Source organism: Cotesia glomerata, linkage group LG8 (assembly GCF_020080835.1).
Source record: "Cotesia glomerata isolate CgM1 linkage group LG8, MPM_Cglom_v2.3, whole genome shotgun sequence".
Lineage (NCBI taxonomy): Eukaryota > Metazoa > Arthropoda > Insecta > Hymenoptera > Braconidae > Cotesia > Cotesia glomerata.
The window spans coordinates 5,705,034-5,725,774 of NC_058165.1; the positions used below are offsets into that span (position 1 = coordinate 5,705,034).

A 20,741-nucleotide genomic window follows, 5' to 3' on the forward strand; every position below is an offset into this window, starting at 1 on the left:
ATAGCTTTGCATTAGTTAGTAAAAATGATTATTGTTAGTATAAATTTAACTGTAATAAACGACCTGTCAATAATAGGGTCAATGGTATGTCAATAATCGGCTCTTTGAATTTTTGCGCTGTCAATAATACATACATTCGACTTGTTGGTTTTAAGTTGATATAATAATTATTAAATGTATTGCTATTAAAGTTAATTAATTAAATTATATAAGTAAAAATAATGATTAAGGTGTCCTATAAAAAAAAACTTGACAATATTGATTTGAAACACAATAAAAAAATTCAAATTTCATAATCACTCTTATAGTGTCAATAATAGGGGGTTTTTTACCTTAGTGCTGATCAATTTACCAGGTATTGTTAGTCGAGCAATACCAAGTTTTTTTTTTCAGCATAAGAAATATTGTGAATGGAAAAATGCTTTTTTGTCAGTGCATGAGTCATAAAACATAAAAATTTACTAAAATTTTGTTTTATGACTAATCTTATAACACTATTTTTATTTCTAAAACAATGGAAATATTCATAGTACTCGTATGAAAGTTAACGATAATCTTTTTTAAATGTATGCACAAGGCCCGTAATTCCCCTGGCCGGTCACTACTCCGGTAATCCACCACGTAGCATTTATATCAACTTCCTCTCCATTTATAAATACATGTACACAAGTCTACACAATGTGTCGTCATTAAATAAAAATCAATCAGAAGATTGTGAAGGAGGCTTAACGGATTTACTTCTACCACTCAGAGCTTAGTCTATACTTCATCCTAGTACAAGGGGGTGATGCAAGCATCATATCATTTTCCGTTTCTCTTTTTTATTCTAATTGGCTCTATAGAGTTATTTACTCTTTATTTACTTGGAAGTAATCATTTTTTCTTTTTCCTAACTTGTATTATTATTATTATTATTATCATCATCGCTCTCCAAAAATATTATTTTTTGTCTCATTTCAGGCAATCATGTATGAAGGTCAGGATAAAAACCCGGAAATGTGCAGAGTTCTACTTACCCATGAAGTTATGTGCAGGTGAGTAAATTTGTATAAAAATATTCTAGACCGAGTACAACTGCATTTATCATTGCTATAGATGCTTAAAAAATTTTTTTGCTCGACGGGCAGAAAGCGTCAAATTTCGGCCCGCTGCGCTAAACGAAATTGCTACTTTCTGCCTTCGTCGAGCAAAAAAATAGCATACACTCCTCGGGAAGTAAATAAGAAAGCCTCAGATCACATGTTTCTTGACCTCGGCTTCGCCTCGGCCAACAATTACATGTGATCTGAGACATTTCTTACTTTACTTCCCTCGGTGTGTAATATACTATTTCATATAACCTGCATTGAAAATGTGAGTTTCAATGCCTGTTGAGCCAACCGAAACTAGACAATTTCAGACCAATGCGACTGTGCCGGGCAGGTATCAATTATTTCTTCCCGGCGGACAGAAAATGACGATTTTCTGTCCGCGAGGTGAAGTTGCAGCTTTATTTTCAATCCTATCAATTGTTTGTTTATTTTATACCTTTATAATTGTCATTCTAACCGTTAACTGTACTGACATATTATAATTCTAATATTAAGCATAAATAAGAATGATAAAAGAAAACTTGTCAATTTACGAATAATGTTTGGTAAAAAATAAACTATTACTTTCTATTTTATTATAAGTTTCATAATAAAATGGTATTTTCGCTGTTCGTCTGAAACTATCTAGTTCTGGTTGGCTCCAGACATTGAAACTAGCATTTTTAATGCAACTTATATGAAAAATATAATGTGTGACGCGGGATGAAACACGATTTCAGACCGAGTGATGCCAGCCCTCGCTTCGCTCGGGCAGGCAACTTCAGTGGTCTGAAATCGTTTTGTTTCATCCCTAGTCACACAATATACTATTTTTATATCATTTTTAATCCTAGTAACATACAAATTTTCCTTAATCCTGCATTAGTGACCTCTTCTGTCACTATTAGAATTTTAATAAGAAATTTTTTCTGTGTCTGTAAAGAAAAATTAATTTTACCGTACAAAAAAATAAAAAAAAAATTTTTTTCCTCCGTGTAAATGTACATGAAAGCACTTTTACACCAAGTGATAGAATTCTATAGTATCGAAATATAAAAATACTTGGTATAAGATTAATGCATCTATGTCAGTCATATACATCACATACATAAATATGAATATGCGTAGATATGCTGCTTACGCACAGTGCAAGTGAGTTGAATCACTTTAGCCCATGGGACGTTGCCCTGAGCCCTTATCTCTGTCACCCTATTGCGTAACTATCCCTTTTCTACTACATCGTTACTAAAAATCCCATGGGCTGGCTCAAGCTAGTCAAGAGAAGGTGCAAGGTTTTTAGCTTTAGCCTCAAAACTTTTGCTTCAAGTTCATAGCATGAGAATACTATTATTATTATCTTAAAAGTTCATCCCAAACAATTAACTTTTTATTTATCATTGTATAAATTACTTCATCATGTATCGGAAAGATGAATAAATTAAATAATTGAAATCTAGCTTCTTGAATGTCTTGTTATAATTTTTTTCTGAATAGGATCTATTATAATATGCCTATAAAATCATTATTATTATTATTATTATTATTATTATTTTAATAATTATTACAACTATTAATTTCCAGTCGGTGCTGTGACAAAAAAAGTTGCGGTAATAGAAATGAAACACCAAGTGATCCCGTTATCATCGACCGGTGAGTTAATTTTCAATTAATTTCTACAAATTGAAAGTATGGATGTCTTAAGAGAATTTCACGTTAAATTGTTCATTTTCTGACTTAATCTTGTTCAATTAAGGTAGTTATCATGGTACAATATTATCAAAAAATTAGAGATTATACTCGCTGTAAAAGTATATGAGCTTGTAGCTAAGTAATCCATAATTTTTACGCAAGACTACCTGTGGAGATGCAACCCATACAATTGTTTCTGTCCAACTCCGTAGATATATAATTTTTCATAAATTGTTGAACTTTAATCCATTATTTATAAATAATTAGACGGTCAAAAATTTTTTTTTATTTTTTTTCAAACTCACAACAAATACATCTAAAGACTGTCAGTTGTTTTAAAGTTTCTGACAGGTAGTTTTTTTTTATAACTAAGAAACTGGTTCAGAACTGCAGAGAGCGTATGCAATCAATGTTAAATATCCAATTTTTAAGGGGGATAGCCACTGTGAGGATCGAAAAAATAGGTGATTTTCGGGAATTTTTTTGACTGGGATAATAAAGGAATTTGGGGATCGGGTTTTTTTTGTTTTATAAAATATACATTAAAGATTATTCTCCTAAATTTTTATCAAAAATTTCATGTTGTTAGAAAGTTATTAGAATTTTTGTGGAGCACCAAAAAAGTTTTCTCCTCCTTGATGCGATCACTAACTCAAAAACGGATTATATAAAACAAAAAAACGAAAGAGCGTTGTGATCTACATGCATGTGGTTATCGTTGCACGTAGGGGATTTTGAAAATTTGGATTTAAAAAAAAATGGTGACATATTAAAAATTTTTTCTTTTTTTTTCCTCATTTTTTTTGATTCAAACAGCCCTAAAAAATCTTAAAAATCAAAATTTCCAAAATCCCCTACGTGCAACTATAACTACTAACTAAATAGACGAAAACTAATATCTAAATAGACGAATACGGGGGAAAAAAAAGTTGCAAATCGGTTCATATTTATGCAAATTACAGTTCTCATCAGTTCAAAAAAAGTATTTTCGAGAAAAACGCGTTTTCGTCGGAGTGCCGCGCGTGTAAAGTCATTTGACGCACTGTCACAAAAATGACTATAACTCGGAAAGTATTCGGAATTTTGATACCAAACTCTAGATACATATTTTTGAATCTATAATCTTGGATTCAATAAAAAAAAAAATTTTTTTTTTTTAAATTTCACAGTGGCTATTCTCCTTAATTGAATTTATCTCGGGTTATAGGTGGTCAATCGACTTCAAATTTTTAGGGTAATTGTATCACCATGTCCTTAATAAGTATAGAAAAATTTAGAATTTTCTGACGGTATGCCTTAACCACAACAACTATCTTGTTTATTCATTTATTTAAGTCCAAACAGCCTACTGGCCAATAATAGGGACACTTTATAGTGCAAATGATGTACATTTATAGTAAAGAGTTTATATTACATTTCATGTTGATTATAATTACAATTACGCTAATTTATTACACACTTAGACTTAAAGGCTTAGTTATTAAGGGCTTTATATAAGTAATAGAAAACTGTTAGTAAAATTTATAATATACTTTGACTTATTAACATTATCTTAACGTTAAATTGTTCATTTTCTAACTTAATCTTATTCAATTAAGCGTGAATTCATATTCTTCATTACTGAAACAGTGAAAATTTCTGAGAGTACATGTGACTGATATAAGAATTAATTTAGACTTTATAAAAAAGGAAAATCAGAGTTTTATTTAGAAAATTAACTTAAACATAGGGTCTGTAATAATAAATGCAAGATAAGGTTTCATTAATGGATAATTCAAAATTTTTGGCTGAATAAAAATATTTTAAAAATCATTCAAATGTTGTTTAGTAAAGTATTACAACATATAACAATTTTAGCAAAATTAAAAAGGGTCGGGCTTGAAAGTGGTCGATTTGGTGTGGAATACCTCACATCTATGTATACATTTATATATGTATACATCTATGTATATATATATAAGAGCAGTGAATATTGGGTGAGTTTGATATCTGAATAGTCTATATAGAATGTTTTAAGATAAGAGAAACGGTAGGAACAAGTTTCCCATGGGACCTCAGATGAGATGGTCTTCACGAAGACGCGACTCGTGCACAGTGATCCTCAACCAATAAATATCATGCCTATTCTTATTGTTCTCCTTGCCAAATATGTCTACATTTATCATAGGAAGGTTGAGCATAATAAAACACTAAAATTTCTGTCAACATTGTTTTTTTATTATTTTTTTTTTTTTCAAATGCGCTGTAAGTATATTGTATTATTGTTTTTTCTTTGTAAAATTTTCAATTTTAATTGTTTTATCAAATTTTAGTTTTATAAAAAATTTTTTATTAGAAAATTTATTTTCTTTGTCAAAATTTTTTTAAAAATTTCCTTTCGAAAGATTTATATAATTAATTATTAAAAAAAAATAATTTTCGTAGTCTTGATATCGATACTGATCTAATATTTTGCAAAACAGCAAATAATAATAAGATAAATTTTAAAAAATGAAAATATGTTAAATTAAATAAGAATTGTTAGAAAAAAAATTTTCAATTAAGAAATTGATATAAAGAATCGCTAAAAAATAATATGTACATTGGCCACATCATTGTATACATACAATGCAACTAAAATTAGTTTTGTAATAGCGGTCACGTGTCATATACCACCAGAAGAATAGCTCTCTTCAACCGTTATTATTTTGTGGATTATTAATCTCATATTGAAATTGTATCTTGATGTTTATTTTTCCTTTATTAGTTCTCAGAGTATTACTTTGATTGCATTGTTTACAATATTGTTTTTAGTGTTTCCCATAGTAAAAATTTAAGCATAATAAACGGTATGAAATGCGATCTCTTTAATTTAAATATGAATACTTAAAAAATTTTATTATTATAAATTTATATATTTTAGAAAAATTTAATTTTTATTTAACAAGATTAAATATTTAATTGCTTTTATGGTTTAATTTTTTTTTGTTTAAGTTTTTTTACTTGAAAATTTATGTAAAATTATAGATAATACTTAATAGTAAAAAAAATTATTTAATTAAAGTAAATTCTAATAAATAAATTAAAAATGGACGGTTTATATCAGGCCTGATATAGTCTGATCAGAAAATTTTTTCACGGGAAGTAACAACTGATTACAAAAATGTGTAATTTTTTATACAGCTGTGATATCAAGATCGATTGGAGCGTCGCTTTGGAAAGTACTTGAAATTTACCTTAAAAATTTGTAAGGAAAAAAAAAAGTTTGAAAAATATTTACACGGCAAAAAATTTCTGGGAGAATTTACGATACAACTATCCGAACAAAAACAGTTTCACTGTAAAAAAGTCGCGCCAAGTCCACGTTCATAAGACTATTAGGAAAAAAAAATTTTTTTTTCTTTACAAAAAGATACAAAATAAAAAAATTAAAAAATCCGAGTAACCGATATGATTGTTTATGATTTTCGGAAATTAAAAAAAATTTTTTTGTAAATTTAAAAATTAAAAAAAAATTTTAGAACGTATTTAGTGTGCGCGGTTGCAAAATATTTTACTTTTAATGAAATTAGTAAAATCTATTTACTAGGACTTTAAAAAAATTGAAATACACAATGACGCACACCAAGTACGTTCTAAAATTTTTTAATTTTTAAATTTACAAAAAATTTTTTAATTTCCGAAAATCATAAACAATCATATCGGTTACTCGGATTTTTTAATTTTTTTATTTTGTATCTTTTTGTAAAGAAAAAAAAAATTTTTTTTCCTAATAGTCTTATGAACGTGGACTTGGTGCGACTTTTTACAGTGAAACTGTTTTTGTTCGGATTTTAGTATTTTTTGTAATTATAATGAAAATTTACAATTGATAACAACTTAAATCTCGTGTTGACTGCATTTTTTACTGCAAACTATCCCCTTAAAGCTACAGTTTATGTAGATGTAATTCCAGTGCACCCTGGCGGCCATAGATACAAGCTATGAATCACTTTTTACTGTAGTTGCGTGTCTATAGGAAGGATTACTACACATTTTTATTTTATCTAGTCTGTGGCGCTGATATTCTCCATCGAAAAAAAGTCAGGATCGAAATTTCTGGGCTTACTATAGTTTGTGCTGATAAAATTTAATAATTTTAAGTGAATTAAGTGTTATAATTGATTATAATTAATTAATATCAGTAAAATAAAGTATAAATTACTTTTATAATATATTATTTTGGAAAAAGGAGAACCATATAATTAAATAAAATTTTGCAACCTCGGAATACCGTTCTGCTTACAGTAAACACAGTCGGTAGTCTGGCGCTCCGTTTACAACGGATTTGAACGGAACTTGGCGCCAGATTCTACCGAATCTGTGGATTGTAAAGCTGGACTATACTTTTATTACTATTAATTGTCAAATATTTTAGAAGAAAAAATACTATTTATTCATGAAAAAATACGATATTACTATTGTAAAAAGTAAGAGATGAAAATTTCCAGTGCTGCCTCTGTATCTTTCCAATAGAAAATTAATACATATAGCAAATTTTACAATAGTTGAATTGGAATGTTTCTCAATTAGTGTGAGTGATGGCCGTACACAGCGCTAGACTTCGAGTTTATGTAAATGTTAAAGGATATGCGTCTTAGTTTACCTCGGATAGCGTAGAGGGAGAGTCTCTGGCTGCCAACGCAGAGTTCTAGGTTCGATTCCCAGATAGCACGAAAATTTCGGTTTCTTTTTCTATCTCTCTCCCTCCCTAATATTTCTTTTAAAAAAACCAACTATGAATTTTTACAATAGTTGAATTGTAAAGTTCACAAACACATACTGTATAATTTGCTCTATAGTATTCGACTTTTTACGACTCTTGCTAGTCTTATTTGTTGGATAAAATTTACAATAGTAGATCGTAAAAATTATTAAATAAGTATAGTCCACCGTTACTATTTTATTTAGTAAAAATTACAATAGTAAAATAGTAAAAACTCCTTTAATTTTCTTTCCGTGTGCACAAAAAAATTTTGACAAATTTTTAAACAAAGAAAAGTTTGAAAAATAAATCTAATTCGACAATTTTTTAAAATTTTGAATGACACCTTAAAAAATTTTTACTAAGTTAATATTTAGAAAGACCGTTAGATACATAATAAATTGATATATTTTCATGCAAAAATAAAAAAAATCGACCAATTCAGTATTTGCTAACTTTAAAAACATGTATAGGACAGGTAATATTTAACTTTTGAACAAAATGCTGGGGCGCTTTTTGACCAAGTAATTATTTAATAAGAAATCATTAAACTTTACAGAAGTATGTAAATAATAGTCCATAAATTGATTCTTTTATTTTTAAATCTAATCATTGAATAAAAATAACAAAATGATAAATAAATAGGTAGTGTTCGCGCGTAAAACTGTCTTATCTCAGGACCAATCACATATTCAAGTAAATAAACTTTACTATAAAGAAATTACTAATAAACGTACAACCAATATAATCTTTGAGATTGATTTAATTTTTTGGTTATTCTTTATTTAAGTTTAGATTACTTATAAGACAGAATTATTAAAATGCAGCTAGATTAGGCTAGAACACTGATTATCAACAAAAAATTTCATTTACTATACTTTTATGTAGGCCGCAAGAGAGTGCCAAAAATAAATTATCTAGTTTAATTTTTTTAAGCAGTGTTTAGAGTATTTTCAGTTAATCTGATAACCTCCTTCCGTGCATTTTACATGTGTTTCAAAAGTTTCAAATAAACAAACCGATATATTCAATTGGTATTTTTTGTCACTGGTCTAGACTGAATTACCGACATCAGACTGTACTAGATTTTGTTTATTGATGCCAAGGCACAAGCAAAATGGCAATTTCTATTACATAGTGTATACAGTTTTTAGAAGAAAACAATTTCTGTGAGTACATAATATAGTATTGCATAAAAATTAATTTAAATAATTTGTAATATAAACAAGGTAAAATTAAATTAAACTTGGAAATTAATATAGAAAATAATAATTTAAAAAATAGAATTTTAATGTCACCAAATCAGATGATAACTCAGCATAATAATTCTGCGAATTGCACTTACTTTAGGGGGCGTCCATTAATTACGTGAGGTGTTCTAGGGGGGGAATGGATCATGCTAAATCTTACTAAATCTCACTTAGGGGGAAGGGAGGGGGGATCTTAACAAATATCACGTAATTTTTTCTCTAGCAGAAAACAGTGTAAAATTGCGTGAAAAAGTATTTCTATAATAAAATATGGCCAAATTTGACACAATAGTGTTTGTCGTATTCGTCTGAACCCTGCAGAGCAGCAAAGTAGCGCTCGATTGTTTAATTTGATTATTGATCGATAGGATTCACTAATTTTTTAGGTATAGATTTCTTTAAAAATCTATCGGTGGTAGCCGGTCTCATGTCGTAATTTTAATACAATTTTGTCATAATATGTTTAATTATCTTCAATTTAAACTATTGTTCGTCGACTTTTAATACTTTTTTCAATTTATTTAGTAGTTGAGAAAATTAAAAAAAAATCAATAATAAATTAAATTTTAGCTTTTATCATCAAATGACTTTTATATGTAAAAAATCCTATTTTTTAGGTAGATGTCTTTAAATATCTATTTGTTGTAGTCAGTCTCATATCTTTATTTGCAAAAATATAATAAAAAATAAATTTTAGGACATTACGGCCTTTTAATAACGTGTTTTTTTCAATATTCAAACAAGAAATCTACCTATCCATGTCGGGTGTAGCCGAATGGCACTTTTTTTCTCAATAATCCAACCCGTTTACAGCCAAAACATAAATTTTGAATAATCTCGCGTGAGATTAGGGGAGGGGGGAGGGAGTTGAGGAAAATCTTACGAAATCTCATCAAGGGGGGAGGGGGGGGGGTTAAAAATTCTCAAAAATGCCTCACGTAATTTATGGACGCCCCCTTATCCTTATTTTAATCTTTAATCTTCAATGTATTGAATTGAAGTTTGTTATTTATTAGACGTCGTTTTAATTAGTACTACATGTTCTTAAATAAATAAATAATCAATGTATATAATTGTTCGATAAATTCCAAAAAAATTTTATTAAAAAAAACTTGGTAGTATGTATATAAGTTAAGTCCATTAATATCCTGTTAATATTGTAACAAATTGCCTAAAAGTAATAACAACTAATGGAAATATACAAAATCAGAGTTATGAGTGCATTATGAAATAAAAAAGTGTATTTTTAATGGAATATTAATCACCACGGTTGAATTAAAACGAAATGTTTATATATAAATCACCTATTTGATAATTAGCTGCCTCGCCCATTATCACTAACAATAGCCGTAGCAATTGCTGCAAAATGTCATAATCAATATATTAATTACTTGATCCCCAATATTTACACAGTCATCAAACCGTGGTTGTTATTTGCACTGTCTTGCGCTCTGTAATTAACACTCAGTTTGGTTAAAAAAACTCTAACTGGTTGTTGTTTGAATGAAAAAATTTTTTTTTCGTTTTGGTATTGATGAAAAAAAAGTTAAGCCAATTTTTAAATAATCAAAGCTGTATTTTAACCATAAGCTTGTCCAAAGGTAAGAAGATACTTGAAAAATCTCTGCTCCGAATCAAAGTTCTCCATTTTAGCCCAATATTTTCAGTGCGTAGAACCACACAATAAAATTGAGCAAGGGGACTATTGTAAAACTGAGAGTGGGCGACAATAGGGTATCAATGGCACTTTGATTGAGACGGCCTTCGTTGATTATGACATGCTTACTCAACTGTACTAAAAGAACAAACATAAATACCACGGACTACCGGCACCTGAAAAGTCCCCACAGCCACAGAAACGACAACAAATAATGGATAAACTAGTATAATGTAACCCTCATATTTCGACTCATTTTTTGTTCTCTGCGATTCCCTTTTAAATGTTAGGATGGTAATAAAAAGTAAAGCTGTAATTTTTAGTTTCGTAAAAAAAAAAAGATAAGAATGAACATTTATGATGACACGCGTAAATATCCGCAACAAAATAAATAAATTTTTATTTACAAATACAAAGATTTGATGAGAAAACGGTGTATGAGTAAGGGGGTCTTAATATCAGAAAAAAACTATTTTTTTTTTATTTGCTTTTTTTTCTTAAAAAAAAAAAAGTGTTTTTCTAATCACAAGAAAAGATAAATAAACGAAAACAAATTTTATTTTGTGTTAAATGGGATCTTTTTAATGTATTCCGATAACTTATTACTTATCACAATATATTAAACTAATAAATTAAACTAACAGTCACTGCAAATGAACCTTGAAAAACCATAAATACAAAACTGTTCTAACAAAATTCAATGTGACAAAAAAAAAAACCTATTTCCTTAAATAAATAAACTGGAAACTTAATTGTCCTCATATATTATTAATAATATGGATAAGTAACAAAATAATTATGTTTGTCATTTTGGAAGGTTATGAAATATGTTAGCGCACTCCACTACTGCGCAACGTTAAGCTCTCCCAACTATACTGTTGGTCTCTCAGAACTATCCCGTTGAGCTCTGAGAGCGCAACAACATTTAGTTATCAAAACTAAATAAAATTTTGTTACTGTAACTCTATAGCAAATAGTAAACTGTGTATAGTTATGGTAACTCTACAATTTCGTTCCCAGAACGAATTTTTTTTTTTCCGTGTGGAGAACGAAATTCTTGGCTCAAGAAAATTTTCGGGTGTTGGCTGAAGTAAGAATTTTGCTTGAAATTCTATTCTTTGTGGAAGTAATTTTTTCTTTATTCAAATTATCATAAATACTTGATACAATAAATTTTTATATTTGTTAAAGATTTTTAGATACTTTAAGGAAGCAGCGCCACCTACTTCAACTGAGAAAATAATTTTCTCACCTCGAGAAAATTTTTTTCTTGAATATTTGATACCCTTTTATATTATTTTAGCGTGCAATTATACATATTGAATGAAAAAAAATGATTCAATATTATTTTATCTTCCCATTTGACATGTTAATCAATAAAAATATTAATGAAAATTTACTTCTATCGAGATATTTAATTTTTTGAAGCAAGAGAGAAATTTTCTCAACAAGAAAATTTACTTCTATCAAGAACTAAATTTTTTGGAGCAAGAGGCTGAATTTTCTCAAAACAAAAAGATTTTCTTGACTTAAATAAATTTTCTTGGATCAAGATAAGCACGGAAAAAAAAAATTTCGTTCTGGTAACCTAACTGTAGAGTTACCAAAACTATACACAGTTTACTATTCGTTGTAGAGTTACAGTAACATAATGTTATTTAGTTCTGATAACCCAATGTTGTTGAGCTCTCAGAGCTCTACGGGATTGTTCTCAGAGCCAAACGGTATAGTTGGGAGCGCCCTACGTTGCGTAGTGGAGTGCGCTGACATATTTCATAACCTTCTAAAATGACAAACAAAATTATTTTGTTACTCATCCATATTATTAAAAATATATGAGGACAATTAAGTTTCCAGTTTATTTATTTAAGGAAATAGGTTTTTTTTTGTCAAATTGAATTTCGTTAGAACAGTTTTGAATTTGTGGTTTTTCAAGGTTCATTTGCAGTGACTGTTAATTAAATTTATTAGTTAAATATATTGTGATAAGTAATGTTATCGGAATACATTTAAAAGACCCCATTTAACACAAAATAAAATTTGTTTTCGTTTATTTATCTTTTCTTGTGCATATGCGGTAGTGATTTTATGTCCAATATTTATTAATATAATCAAGAAAATAAGATAATTTTGTGACGACCATATCCACAGATTCGGTAGAATCTGGCGCCAAGTTCCGTTCAAATCTGCTGTAAACGGAGCGCCAGACTACCGACTGTGTTTACTGTAAGCAGAACGGTATTTTGAGGTTGCAAAATTTTATTTAATTCTACGGTACTTTTTTTTCCTAAATTGTATATTATAACAGTAATTCATACTTTATTTGACGGTTATTAATTAATTATATTCACTTATAACAATTAATCTACTTGAAATTATTAAATTTAATCAGCACAAACTATAGCAACGCAAAAATTTCGATCCTGACTTTTTTTTCGATGGGCAAAGTGATCTGCCACAGACTAAATAATTCGAGAATGCATAGTAATCCTTCATTAGATGGGAAGCTACAGTTAAAATATGATATTTCACAGCTTGCATCTACACCCGCCAGGGTGCGCTGGAATTATTTTTACATAAACTGTAGTTTCAAGGGGATAGTTTGCTATAAAAAATGCAACCAACGCGAGATTTAATTAAGTTGGTACCAATTGTAAATTTTTATTATAATTACAAAAAATACTAAAATCCGAACAAAACAGTTTCACTGTAAAAATCGCGCCAAGTCCACGTTCATAAGACTATTAAGAAAAAAAATTTGTTTTCTTTACAAAAATATATAAAATAAAAATTAAAATCAAGTAACCGAAATGATTGTTTATGATTTTCGGAAATTAAAAAAAATTTTGTTATAAATTTAAAAATTAAGAAAAAAATTTTGGAACGTACTTGGTGTGCGTCATTGTGTATTTCAATTTTTTTAAATTTTGCAACCGCGCACACTAAAAACGTTCCAAACTTTTTTTTTAATTTTTAAATTTGTAACAAAATTTTTTTTAATTTCCGAAAATCATAAACAATCATATCGGTTACTTGGATTTTTTTATTTTTTTATTTTATATATTTTTGTAAAGAAAAAAACAAATTTTTTTTTCTTAATAGTCTTATAAACGTGGACTTGGCGCGATTTTTTTTACAGTGAAACTATTTTTGTTCGAATTTTTATTTTACAAATAATTTTTATTTGTAATATAAGTTCTATTATTATTTTATTTCTATTATAATACTATTCTCATTTGTCATATACAATTATTGTTGGCAATATAAATTCGTTCTGTCGCATTTATTTATTAAATTATCAATGCTAAATCGTAAAAAAAATTATTAATCAGACTGCCAAAAATTTGTTATAGTCTCAGAACGATCCTGTAGAGTTGTGAGAGCTAAATAACGTTTAGCTCTCAGAGCTCAACGATATAGAGTTGCAGGAGCCAAACGGTATTGTTACCATAAGAAAACGTTAACCTACTGGAACTTTTTACAACTAACTAACTACTATAAAGTTCCTATAGCAAAATTTTTTTCTCCGTGCGTATTTCTTAAAGCAAGAGAATTAACTTTGTTGGAATAAGTGAAATTTCTTGTGTCAAAAAAATTTTTTTTTTCGCTTAAGAAAATAATTAAGAAGAAAAATATTTTCTTGGCTCAAGTGAACCTTTTTTTCTGTGTACAAGTGTAATAATAAATGTTAATTTTAAAGTTGTATCAAGAATTATAATTACGTATAATAAATTGTTTAAATTTATTTTCTGAGTATATGTTATAAATACAGTGGGCATCAATATAAACAAAACAACATAGGCGGGAAAACTCGGAATTTACTATAGTATTACTGCTTAGAGTATAGATCTCAAATTCGGTATTGCTCTGAAAACTATACTGGTATTTTGATAATTACAATACGTATTTTTACCATAAGAAAATTCCCTCGATAATACTTTGCACTACTGATAGGAACAATACTTTTTTTTCAGTGTAGACAATATAGAAACAGAAAGTCGATCGACGATTTGGAGAAAGTATAAAGTTTTAATAAAATTGGCGAATGTATAGGATTGTGGAATACCGCATATACATATCTCATCTCGATATGGTTATATATGTAGATATAGCTATACTTGGATGCACTCTGCGTGTAGGGCTAGCATGGAGAGGCTATGATCGATGCTTAAATTAAGGGGTTACCGGGCGGTGGTCGAAACAAAGTTAACCAATCACGGTGGTAGATCGTCCGTTCTGCCGTTATTGGCCGTCATTGCCGGGCGCTCGTCACATTGTTGAATTTTATTTTTTTTTCGTCGACGTTTTTTCAGTATTTTTTTTTTTTTATTCTAGGATCGTGAACGAGCTGGAAAGATAACGCGTGTGGGTACCGCGACCGAGTCGAAATAGAGACAAAATTTTCGTAATTATGGAGTGCAAGTATGCTCGAGGGATTTAACGGTTGAACGGTGTTGCGAGCAGCCTACACTACTACTCGAATATATATCGTAAATTGTCATTTCATAATTATACATGCTAATTATTTTCAGTGCGCCTATCGTTTTCATAAAAGTAAAATGAAAGTTATACTGATATAACGATTAATTTCAAAAAGTTAAGCTTAACGAGCTTGAAAAATTTGATTTGTTAGCTATCGGGCGATTCATTATACGGTTAATTCTGTAGAGTTAATAAATTAATCAAAATTGCAGGAGCTGGATTACTGAAATTAGTAATGAAATTTTTTATAAGGCTTACAAAAAAGAAATTATCGTACTTATGCTCATATATGGCATCATATTCTTAATTTTAATATCAGCGCATCCATGAGTATGTCAGAATTCATCAAAAATTACACACGTACTTTGTGTCATTGAATAAGTTGAAAAACAATTTTTTTTAATTTCAAATAAGTTCATAAGTATCAATTGAAAAGGTTTTCCGGTCTTGAGGAGGTTCCACGGCAAGAAAAAGACATCAATAGGTTATAGCTATTCGTTTCTTTCTCACGCACTAGTGCTGCCTCTCTACAGCAGACTATTGCTCACTTATAAGTATAAGTATACTTCCACTCACGTAAAATATCGAAAATCGCTAACTTCAAACACTTTTTATAAAAAAATGAATACCGCTTGTTTATGTTATTTTTGATAAAAAAAACACCGCTTTCGGTGTTGGAATTTAACACCGCAAATTTTAACACCCACACCGCTTGGACTTACCCCGGTTTTTTTTTACAGTGTAGAAGCCCGAATTTTGAGCGTTTTTTAAAGATTTATAGAAAAAAAGCAATTGATAATTTTACGATCCATTTTTTATAGCTTATTTATTCATATTTCAAGAGTACATTAAGATATCCTGCTCACCACAATAAGTTACAATTTATAAATATATACACTTACAGATTAAAACGAAGTGAACCGCCTGCTGTCTGATAGGATCAGTCCAGTCAAAATGTACGTGCAAAATGTGCACTTGTTTTTCGATCAAGTAAAACATGACATCCAATGAAGGGTTACATACATATATGCATCCGTACATACATGTATGAAGATGTATGTGTAGGTGTGTTCATTCTGGTGTGAGTTAATACGTGTAAATGTGTGCGTTACAATCAATCGTCACTTGAATTGATTGCAAGAGAATACAACTAGAGGGACCTGACGAAACTGACGTCACAATGACGTACGGATTGTCAATCAGTCACGTTTGTGGCGTTAATGAATGTAAATCATATTTATATCGGTCGATACAAGCCATTGTTTCTTGCACTCATGATTATCTACTTTTTTCCGAGGCATTAATTTGATAATTATAATCAGTGTAACTCAAGACAGAGAAATAATAATATTAATCCTTGGTTGGTTGAAAATAGAGCCGGGTTAATATTGTTAGTTGATTAAATATTTTTTGGGTTGACTTAAGGAATATCCACTGTTTCCTAACAGTATTAGTACAATCAAAACACACTAGTTCTTTTTTCCCTTATGTCTCACTTATTAATACATATGTGAGATACTCTTGAACGAAGCATATGGGGCTACTGGGACTCCCCATCCCCAATTTTAGGGTGTCTGTCACACCCTTATTTCTTTATATGCCTATGCTGCTGTGCCACATACTTTACTCATGTCAGAATAAATATGCAAACGTAGAATAGCTAGGACTGAATGTATTACGAGAGACTGCAATGACGATGGTACCCCCTATTTTGTGTACTTTTACTGGTGTGTTTTTATTATCCAATATTGTGTGTGTATAAAGATAAAATACATTGGAGAATTTTACACTTCACTGGTAAGAGCGATTTTTGACCAAAATTTAATTAGCTACCAAACAAAAATATTTTTTACTTTTTCAGTCTAATTATCTATATAAGTAAGAGAATAAGGAACATTTTGTCTCCGCTGTATTTATATGATAAAATGAGTTTTTTAAATTAAATTTAGTATTATTGGAAAGTAATTTAGTATTATTGAATTAGTGATTTTTCAATGTTTCATATACTTTTCTAAAATAGGTCATTTACTATGATAAGTTTTCTAAGTTTAATTTAGTTTAGTTTATTTATAATTATGCCAAAGCCATGGCCAAATGGCAATGAGAAAATATACATAAAATTAAAAATTATTGTGCAGTTTTAAATTTACATACATTTAAAGTATTTTACATTAAAAGTATTTTTAGGGTAAATAATATTATTATTACAAAGATAAATAAAAAATAATGAAAAAAAAAAGAAAATAAAAAAAATAATGAGAATATAATATTGAATTAACCGACAATTTAAAGAGTCTTAGAGATAAAGGTGAAAAAAAATTAAATTATAAAGCTGCAAAGTATAAAGTTCACTAATAAATTAAGGACTAATAATAAAAATAAGAGAATTGACTAATAATTATTAGTTATAATTAAAGATTATAATTATTAATTATAATTAAAGATCATACATCAAAATTAAATAAGTAATCAAACACCTTGTTTTTAAAAACATCCAAGCTAGACAAATATATAATATCCTCTAGTACAGTGGACTCTCGATAACTCGAACTTCAAGGGAAGTGATAAAAACTTCGAGTTAACGAGTTTTCGACTTAACAAGATGTTCAAAATTTGCAAATAGACCAAAAAAATTAAGAAAACACTTGATTTGCAAGAAAATAACTTAGAGAGAAAATATACATTGCAAATAAGAATATAAGAAGCATTGAAAATTCTTGTAAGAATTTAGTTTTGATTGCTATAAGCTTGGACAGTTCGGAAAAAAACGTCTTCATATTTTACTAACTTCGACTTATAGAGTTTCACTTTTAAAATTCGAGTTATAGAGTATAAATATCCTTTATCGATACACAGTAAAAAATTTTGCGTCATTGCGTCAAAAAATTTTGTGTTGAAAATTTTTATGTTAAATATTTAACACTTTTTTGTGTTAATTCAACATTTTTCTGTGTTAATTTAACACAATAAATGTTAAATTTACACAAAAAAGTGTTAAATTTTTAACACAAAATTTTTTGACGCAATGACGCAAAATTTTTTACTGTGTACTGGAAGGGAAACAATACTAAGTTCGAGTTACAGAGTCTAAATAATTCGAGATATCGCGAATTTAAGAGTTCAGCGGAAGGGAATACAAATTTTTATCGAGTTACTGAGGATTTCGACTTAACAAGGTTCGAGTTATCGAGAGTCCACTGTAGTTCTTTCCATAGTCGTATGACTGTAACAACGAAGGAAGATATATATTGAGTTGTAGAGAAATTCGACATTTAGAAGTAGTTATAAATAGATTCGAATTTCGCGATAAACAAAATTTGATTATTTATTTATTTATTTTGTTTTGTACACATCAATGTGGTTATATGTCAAAAATTAATTTATATAATTAAGAGACTAAGAAATATTTTTTAACGGGTATATCTTTATCGTAAATTGGGTTTGATATTGTTTCAGCGACAGTCATTTATGATTTAAATAATTGAGAGAATAAAGAAAATTTTGTGACGAGCATATTATTATTTTTAAAGGAATTTTTATAATTTAATTTGGTATCATCAGAAAGGTCCTGATTAGAATTAGTGCTTTTTGGTTTTAAATATTTTTTAGTTATCAATTTTTTATGTCAAATTTTTGGAGAAGTTTTTAATTGTTTGTTGGTTCTATAAATTTGTTTCGTCACACTTGTCCATTAAATTATTTGTAATTGATCCTGTGAAAGCACTACTATTTTTAAAATTTATTTGAAAAGTACCTAAACTATTAGTATGATTATAAATATCAAAAAATTATTAAGCCAAAGTTTTCTTATTCATAATCCATAAATCGAGATCTCGGCAGTAACATAGTAGCAGGTTGCTAGTTACTATTTAAAAAAATTTACCTCTTGGTATGGATCACATATGACGCCTTTGTAAACCCCTTTTTCTATCATTCGCATGTAAGAAATATTTGCTGATTCTATTCAAAATACGCAAAGCTCTACATTTAGATTTTCCACTCATATTACTAATTTGCTCATAAAGCAAGCTTGGTACTTTTTCACCTTTAGCCTCTCACCTTCAGACATCTTATAATTTTCTAGATTTTTATAATAATTAAATTATTATAGAAAAACTTTAATAAAAAAATTCACATGTAGAAATTTGAAAAAACTATATGATACTAAAATTAACAGACATTTAAAAAGTGTACCCAAACTATTAGTGTGATTATAAATATCAAAAAATCATTAAGCCAAAATTTTCTTATTCATAATTCGTAAATTTGGGCAGACGTATGGTGGCTTTTAATTAATTGGTAATCGAGATACCATCTCGTCTTCTAAGACAATCTTTATTAATGAAAGATCAAGCGTAACGCTTTGAAATTTATCTCTGTGATGCTTTAACTATCAAATGTACGAGCGAGTGTAGTGATTTAACCAATTGCTTTCCTAGGAATGTATGGTCGCTTCGTACTTGATTAAATGTTATATACTGCGTGTAATGTTCGATTGCCGCCCTGGAAATTTCTTCCATGCCAAAATAAGGCTCAAAAGGCAAAATTTAACAGAAATAATCTGAAAGCTGCCATTTTTTTGTAAAAAAGAAAAAAAAATCTAATGTATATTTTTTGTATTCATTTATATACTTATCTTTTAATGCTTATATATCTCTACGATAAAGATAAGTATATTGAAAGTAAGTTAGAATCTGACGGTGTTTCATGTGCTAAACTTCTATCCAGTCTACCATGTTAAAGTATATATTTAAATTTAAAAATAAGAATGAGGCGTATCGAGGTAATACTCAACAGGAAATAACCGTAAGAGAATCACCGAGCGTCTTGGTATATCGTGGAACACTAGTAAGATTTCACACTCGCTATGGGACTCTCGGGTGTCTTTGTGAGATTCTCCCATTAGATCTTTTAAAGTGCGCCAAAATCGCAATGCAAAATTCTAGATAAGTTATAAATATGCATTGTCTACTTTTATAAGTATTTTTACTATAAAAAAAAATAAAAATTGTCATTGATAAAAAGTTGTTGACTGAAAATAAAGATTTAAAAATTTTAAGTTGAATTATGAGAGAAAAAAAAATTTTTTTTTAATCGAATTAAATTTAGTGTTTTATGTGGCTGATAATTATTTAACTTTGATAATTATACTTGTGCACATAAAAATCATTCGAATGAGAAAGGACGCATGTTGTGTGGACATAACAGATGCCGAGCGTCACGGCTCGATGATACCTATAGTATATATAAAGGGTATCTTCAGATTGAGATACGGTAGATGACTTCAAATGGCATTTGGCCCTCTCTCCTTTATTTAATCTCCACGAAAATTCATCTTTGTACTCTTTGCTTGTTTTTATACCTTTGTGGTAGGTAATAAAATACGGTTCATTCTTATACCTCATGTGTGCTATTGAAATAAATCACTTAGCCACATCAATTTTGACAATCAATTAGAAAAAATTTAAGATTTCCAAAGGATCATTCTAGCCCCGGCGCTCGAAAAAAAAACGAATATTCATGATTTTGTTTACCCAGAAATTTTTATAGATATTAAAATAAAATTTATCTAGCTTAACAAATGCACTCTTGGATAATACTAAAAATATCTAAAGTTATTTTTAACTTCCCACTATGAAAATCAGGAAGTTATTGGTTTTACCTCGTTTTTCAAAAATCGAGTTTTCATCAGATCTCGATGTTTTGAGGTCCTAGGAAGCTTTCCTGAATGTTTTCGCGATGATGTCCGTATGTCTGTATATGTATGTAACCCTTTTATAACTTTTGAACGGCTTGACCGATTTCATCGCGGTTGGTGCCATTCGAAAGGACTTGACCAAACTTAGATTTTGAATACATTTTGAATCGAT

General features: G+C 28.9%; 1 protein-coding gene across 4 annotated transcripts in view; it reads left to right on the forward strand.

Moving 5' to 3' along the window:
* LOC123271031 (transcription factor collier) overlaps positions 1-20,741 on the forward strand; it is a 118,180-nt gene that overhangs the window by 33,095 nt on the left and 64,344 nt on the right. For all 4 annotated transcript variants that reach the window (XM_044737261.1, XM_044737260.1, XM_044737264.1 and 1 more), the window contains 2 exons: positions 961-1,034; positions 2,652-2,720. In XM_044737261.1, the coding sequence (XP_044593196.1) occupies positions 961-1,034; positions 2,652-2,720 (143 nt within the window). The remainder of the gene's footprint in view (positions 1-960; positions 1,035-2,651; positions 2,721-20,741) is intronic.